The sequence below is a fragment of the Sinocyclocheilus grahami genome, unplaced genomic scaffold (genome assembly GCF_001515645.1).
Source record: "Sinocyclocheilus grahami isolate Dianchi unplaced genomic scaffold, SAMN03320097.WGS_v1.1 scaffold280.1, whole genome shotgun sequence".
In the NCBI taxonomy this organism is placed as follows: Eukaryota; Metazoa; Chordata; class Actinopteri; order Cypriniformes; family Cyprinidae; genus Sinocyclocheilus; species Sinocyclocheilus grahami.
In genome coordinates, this window is record NW_015505459.1 from 183,824 (window position 1) to 191,366 (window position 7,543).

Sequence of the window (7,543 nt, forward strand, 5' to 3'; positions counted from 1 at the left end):
GATTCCTAAATGCATCTACTTTCGGAAGGCAAAATAAAGTGCTTTTGCTTTTGCCTAGAAACACACAGCGTCTCCCTGACATGCTGCTTCAACACTAACTGCGGTTACTGAAACCACACCTTCTTTCTTTGCATGCTCATTTGGGTGGCATTATGCTAATATTTCCACATAGTGAGGTAGATATGTGGGGGCGTGTTAGAACGAGCCGTTTTAGGGGGCGTGGCAGAGTCTTAACTTTGATAAAGAATATCTCGTTGGTTTTGAGACTTTAGTCTTTGCAACTTCAGGGATCTTATCTATGCACAATCAGCTTGTAACACTCCCAAGAGAAAGGAAAACTTGAAATCGCATCATATGACCCCTTTAAGCTCGTATCGTTAGTCTGTCGTTTCCTTTCTGATCTCATCATGTGGCTGGAATGTGTTTTAATGGATTAATCCTATTCATTTTTAGACGTGTTGTTATATGCCCATGTTAGAGTCATGTTTCATCTGAAGGTTATTTTTGCCTCTTTACCTCATTGCTTCTACTTCCTGTCAACATCTCAGTTCCCAAATTGGATTTATTTTTTTCTAAATCTAGTTTAAAATTCAAAGCCTGACACACATGCAACATGAGTTATTTTTCAGATGAGTCAGATTTTTGAAGGGGGAGTTTATGGTATTATAGCAGCTTAATGTGTAAAGAAATAGAATTTGGCATTTCTTGCGCTGTTTCGTTATGTCGGTCGGTAATCTGACTCTGCTGTGATTGATTAAAGTGTCCATTTATTCAAAGTAAATTAGTATTTCACACCGACGAACTAAAGAATGAAAAAACAAATAGATATGTAGGTGTGTAATTTTCAAGGAAAATGTTTGGGGTTAGTAAGATTTTTTGTGTTTTTGAAAGAAGTCTCTTCTGCTCACCAAGGCTGCATTGTTTTGATTAAAAATACAGTAAAAACAGTAATCTTGTGAAATATTTTTACAATTTAAAATAGCTGTTTTCTATGTGAATATGTTGTAAAATGTAATTGATTGCCGTTATCAAAGCTGAATTTTAAACATCATTACTTAAAAAGCATTTCTGATTATTAATGTTGAAAACAGTTGTGCTGCTTCATATTTTTGTGGAAACCGTGATGCATTTCTTTTTCCAGGATTCGTTGATGAATAGAAAGTTGAAAAGAACAGTATTTATTTGAAATATAAATCTTTGTAACATTAAAAATTTAAAGGGGTCATATGATGTTGCAAAAAAGAACATTATTTTGGGTATTTGGTGTAAAAAACACATTATTTTCCACATACTGTACACTATTGTTTCTCCTCTATGCCCCGCCTTTCTGAAACGTGTCGATTTTTACAAAGCTCATCGTTCTGAAAAGTGAGGTGTGCTCTGATTGGCCAGCTATCCAGTGCGTTGTGTGGGCGGGCGGCAACCACAGGACGACGAAGGAGCGTCTGGCGGGCTTGCGGCAACCACATGTGACGACCCCGGGCTGGACTCCGCTTCGTCCACGGTGAAAGCCAATCCGGCTATCAACAGCGTGAAGTTGATGTATTTCCTCAGCGACCAGCACGGATCAGCTCTAGGCATGACGAAGCGGATATCGTCCTCTTTTGGAAGACCAAACAACATAGTTTCGCTTTTACAACGAAACACACAGCGCCTTCACGACATGACGGCGGCGGCAACAACAATACTACAGCGAGAATAAAAGTTACGCCTTCTTTCCGTGAATATTTGGGCGGCGTTATGCAAATCTTCCCACATCGTGACGTAGATATGTGGGGGCATGTTCGAACGAGCCGTTTTAGGTAGGCGTGGTAGTCTTAACTTTTATAAAGAATATCTCTTTGGATTTGAGACTTTAGTCTTTGCAACTTTACAGATCTTTATGCACCAAGAGCTTGTAACACTCCAAAGAGAAAGGAAAAATTGAAATCGCATCATATGACCCCTTTAAAAACAATCCTAAAAATTAAAACATTCACTTTTTTTTATACAACCTGTGTGATTTTTCTCCTGTAGAATGCAAAAAGTAATAAAAAGCACAATAAACACACTGCAAAAAATGCTTTTCTAGTTTAGATCTTTTGTCTTGTTTCCAGCCAAAATATCTAAAAATTCTTAAATCAAGAAGGATTTTCTAGACAAGCAAAAATTATTGTCTTGTTTTCAGAAAAAACAGAAAACAAGATTATTTTTCATACCCCATTGGCAGATTATTTTGCTTGTTTCAAGCAAAAACTCACTTGAATTCGGCTTGTTTTTTCTGAAAACAAGACAATAATTTTTGCTTGTCTAGAAAATCCTTCTTGATTTAAGAATTTTTAGATATTTTGGCTGGAAACAAGACAAAAGATCTAAACTAGAAAAGCATTTTTTGCAGTGCATATAATAGTTGTCAAGTAGCAGTCGTACGTCTGAAGTCACACAATAGCTGTGTGATGGATTTCAGTGAATAACAGCTTAAATTGTCATCCACAGAAAGCTTTTGTATTAGTTCATATTCATTTTTGTTTTTGCTTTAAAATCTCTCAGGTTGTTTTTTCTTAACAGTGCTACTTGGTTTTTGTAGGACAAACACGCCCACCTGCATATCCGCGGCTATGTAGACGAGGTCATGGGTCAGCTGATGAAGCTGCTGGGATTGGAGGTTCCAGAGTGGGCGGGGCCAATGCTGTGTGAAAGTTCAGGTGGAGACCAGGACATCCTCCCATTCGGAGCCTGGAAAAAGGAAGTGAAGATCGAGCTGAAAATAGAGGAAAATAAACACGCCGTCCCAAAAAAACGAAAGAAGAAAGAGCAGGATGGCGAGATAAACTGCAAGAAAGATGTTAAAGTAGAAGAAGAGGTAAAGGAGGCATCGTTTAGGGACTCTAAACCAATCAAAACGCAGACGTCGTCCTGTGAGGCGCAACCTTTAAACGGCTCCTCCCATAATCCTACAAGTTCTTCTGCCGTGAATGAAACGGACGCAGAACCACAGACAGACACTGAACAGCCCTCTTCCTAGAGCCCTATCACAATCAGAGAGAAACTGAATCACAAATCTCAGGAAGTGTGGTCACTATATGCCCCGTGTTTACATCATCATGAGGAAAACCTGGGCTCAGGCCTGTTAGATGAAGTGAGGTGATGAAGTGATGCCATTGAGCCGTGAGTGTGTACCATTACAGCTAGTGGATAAATTAGGTGGATATATTTTCTGTTTGTCAGCTAATCTGTGCAGTTTTTGTGGATAGAGGTTTTGGTGAATCATGGTTTTGTATTGTAAAATAAACATAACATGATCTTTTCTACCCTCAAATAAATCAGGTTAGTAAAAACAAGGTTCACTGCACAAAACATGTCTATCATAGTTCACCCTAAAATCAAAACATTTTATTATTTTTATAATAGACTGTATAACAAATACTACTAATTTTTTTTATATGGGAAATTTGCTTAATTGTCATTCCACATTGAAAAAAAACATGACTTATTGGTCTTAAAAATATATGTCTTTATGCAGTATTTTTTCAATGTTTTGTTTTATTTGGGGGTGAAATATGACCCAGGCAAGCTTTGTGAGGTTCAACTTTTAAGGAAAAAATGTCGAATTAGCTTGAGCTGTGTAACATGTAATGCTTCGTAATGTCCACTTCTTTAGCCACTAATTTCCCTTCAGTGATAAGACATTTATTGCTTGTTTTGTTTCAGTCTTCAGCGCAATTATGTAACTTTGTTGTTCTACTTTTTCATTAAAGAACACCCATTGTATATAAACAAGATGCTGAAACTGTAACCTGACTGTTTATTTTAGGATGTAAAATCTGTCATATATCCTTGTATGATGCTTACAAAGACAGCATTTTAAGGCACACTCAGGACCAAAAGCCTTTTCCAAAGTACCTCTTTAGCCAAATTGGAAAAACAAATATGAAAATGTAATTTCTGAAAAATTATATATATATAGGGAGAATTATATAGGCCTGTGTGTGTAATAAATTGATAGTCATTTGTATAACTTGTAGACTTGCTACCTATTCAGAGCATTCCAAATATGTTTACATTTGGTTCTTTTATGCACAAATAACTAAAGGGGTTTCATTTTGCTCCCTTAGAAGGCAGCTATTTGCACACAGCCTCATCTATCATCTCACTGAACGGAGCAATGCAGAAAATATCACCGCAGCAAAGCAATGAATTCTCCAGATGAGCCTCTGAAACCGCCGAGGAGGGTATTGGAGTCGGACAGTGACCGCCACGGCTGATGAGTGGGGACCGTACAAGTCAAGCATACATCAGGTGCCGCAGAGACTATTAACACGTCCCCGAGGCGCCATCAAGACTGCCACTTCTGAGAGAAAAACTGAAAGCTCTCTCTAACCCTCTCGTGTCTTTGGCTGATCAAAAACCACTCTTGCAGAAAGGCCGAATAAAACAGCAGAGGCACGGGGAAAGCTGGATAAACACGGAGCTCGTGTTCTGATCGCTCCGGGGACCAGAGCTGTTCCGGTGAAGTCAGCAGACACTTCTCTTATGATCAAAGATGAATGAAAGCCGGACTGAGAGCTCCTAGAACAAAGTCCTGGTATGGGCTGAGCCGGCCTGGATTCCTTCCAGTACTCCCGTTCGCTGCATGAACCCAACAGTAGCTCTGACAAAATCCCTACAGAGACCTTGAAAAGGGGCATATGCTGTCTTAGTGAAGTGAAGTGACGTGACATGTGGCCAAGTATGGTGACCCATACTAGGAATTAGTGCTCTGCATTTAATCCATCCAAAGTGCACACACAGCAGTGAACACACACACACATTTTGAACACACACCCGGAGCAGTGGGCAGCCATTTATGCTGCAGCGCCCGGGGAGCAGTTGGGGGTTCGGTGCCTTGCTCAAGGGCACCTCAGTCGTGGTATTGAAGGTGGGAGAAAGCGCTGTACATTCCCTCCCCCACACCTACAATCTCTGCCGGTATGAGACTCAAACCCGCAACCTTTGGGTTACGAGTCCGACTCTCTAACCATTAGGCCACGACTTCCCAAAGAAGAAGAAGAAGCCTCATCTAGTTTATCCATCATTGTCTAAGCGAGCAGACATCACAACAGCCACATCATCAAAATCGTGATTGTCAACAGATGGATTTTGTGTATGCTGGCCGGTTTCTGCTGTGCTGCAGGAAGCAAATTATTATAGTTCAAACTGAGTTATTATATTTCATACTGAAGCACGAATTTGTTTTGGATGATGGAGTGGTTTAATGCTTGAGGCTCAGAAAAGGCTGCTTGATCTGGATGATATGAAATGCACTGCAAAACTCTCTTCCTCAGTATTTTTGTCCGTTTCCAGTAGCTAAACATTCTTAAAGGAAAAGTTCACCCAAATGAAAGGAATATAGGAAATGGGACACAGGAAAGTTTCTTCATCGGAACAGATTTGGAGAAATGTAGCATTACATCAATTGCTCACTAACAGATCCTCGTCAGTGAATGGGTGCCGTCAGAATGAGAGTCCAAACAGCTGATAAAAACATCACAATAATCCACAAGTAACCAATGCACACCACTCCAGTCCATCAGTTAATGTCTTGTGAAGCCAAACGCTGCATGTTTGTAAGAAACAAATACATCATTAAAACGTTTTTACTTCAAACCATTAAAACACCACCTTAAAAATCTCTTTTGCAGAATCGTGTACAGTGTGCCAGAAAATGACACTGTAGAAATTGCTTTTATGGAAGGCAACTGTTCTCTGAATTGCCATGCTGCAGCTCAGACCGCCTGCTGTTGAACAGTCCGAGAGCTTGGATTATTTTCCAATCATTCCTGGCCCCCACATCCAGCACATCTCAGTATGGACATCTCCGCTCCCCTCCGGGCTGTTCAAGCATTCTGTAGCCTCCGCAGCATACTAACACCTTCCTGCTTTGCTATCCAACAACCTTGTCAAGAGCTCTCGTGGCCATCAGCAGAAAACTCTATATGACTTCTGCTTCTCAAACCTGCTCCCTCAAATTGGGATGAGAATTCAAGTCTCTGTTCTTGTGAAATCTGTGTACTTCAATTGGTTGAAGACACAAGACTTTGCTTGCTTTTATTCAATTATGTTGTTTTGCAGTTTTATTTGTATGCAAATACTTGCGTCAGTCAAAGTGCATTAAAAAAATTTAAAATCTCCCTATTATAACCTAAATTAACACCTAACGTTAATCTCATACATGGCATTTATCTTAACTGATTCAGTACAGTCTTTAACCTCATAAAGCATCGTATTTGATACATGAATTTATAAGACTTCTAAATTGTCAACATGATGTAAACTTTGCTGGGGAAAATGTTTTTGTTTTACTGGTATAAAGATTGCATTGATTTAAATTACAAGCTATTACCAAAATGTATTATTGTTGTTATTATTATTATTTTATATACTAATATTAGTATATACTAATATTACAAAATTTTCGCTTTACAGGGTTACATTTGTAAACAGGAAGTAGTCCTGAACATTAGTGAAAACTTTTATTTTGCCTCAGGTCAACGTCAACGGCAATAATGAAAACTTCCGTACAATTACAAATAAATGATAATGAAAAATAATCACTTATTTTAAAGAGTAAATTAATTATTCAGAGCTATACATTTGATAACAAATACACACGGTGGAAAAAACTATATTATTTCATCTATATATTTATTTGTATATAAAATACCATATACTTATTATAGGAAACACTTTTTTTTTTTTTTACGTGAAGCCTTTCGCGCCTTTCGCATAATGCTCTCTCTTTCTTTTAAAATGTCAACATCATCACATCTAAAGGACAGAAGTCGGTCATGTAAAATATGAGTTCATTTATCACTGACTCTACCATTACTGATCACAGGCCTCATATTTAGTTGATATGTGCACGGGGCTACTGTAAATTTAGCGGTAAATATAATGCTTCCATCACTGAAAATCGGAATTTGCAACATTTTGGCGAAATTAACGGTATAAAGTCTATTGTCTGTGAATATTTTAAATCCAGTCATTTAAAATTATAATAAAAATACAATAATTTAACCCTCCTGTTGTGTTAAAAAAAAAGCTGGGTAGTGTTACAGTTTTTGTGTTGGGGTCAAAACTGATGCACAATTGTTTCCATACAATTGGTCAAAAATCAGCACTATGAAAAAAATCCCCTTAAGATTCATGTAATAACCAAACAGAAAAAACCTCTATCATAGCTGTCAGTCAGAGACCAAAAACTGACTATATGACTACTTGTACACCAATGTATTGCTATCTCCTCTGCCTTTTTGTTGTGTCTGCCTCTCCAACCATTGTGAGGGAAAAATGGGTTTCTCACACTTCTTTTCAGAAGTGCAGCTGTCTAACTGAGATACTAAAAACAACCTTTGACCTTTATTTCACTTTCATTTCAATTTGCATGGAAACCAATAAGGATCAACCTGAAAACAAAGTAAATACAGGTAAATTTGGTAAAGGTCAAGGAAAGTAAATATATATATATATATATATATATATATGTGTGTGTATATATATATATATATATATATTTTATATATGA

The 7,543-nt window shown here is 38.0% G+C and overlaps 1 protein-coding gene across 1 annotated transcript in view; it reads left to right on the forward strand.

Annotated features, from left to right (window-relative positions):
- LOC107600234 (NAD-dependent protein deacetylase sirtuin-6-like) overlaps nucleotides 1-3,398 on the forward strand; it is a 27,140-nt gene extending 23,742 nt beyond the window's left edge. The window contains exon 8 of the mRNA XM_016292081.1: nucleotides 2,567-3,398. Within this exon, the coding sequence (XP_016147567.1) occupies nucleotides 2,567-3,004 (438 nt within the window). The 3' untranslated portion in view covers nucleotides 3,005-3,398. The remainder of the gene's footprint in view (nucleotides 1-2,566) is intronic.
- The last annotated feature ends 4,145 nt before the right edge of the window (nucleotides 3,399-7,543 follow it).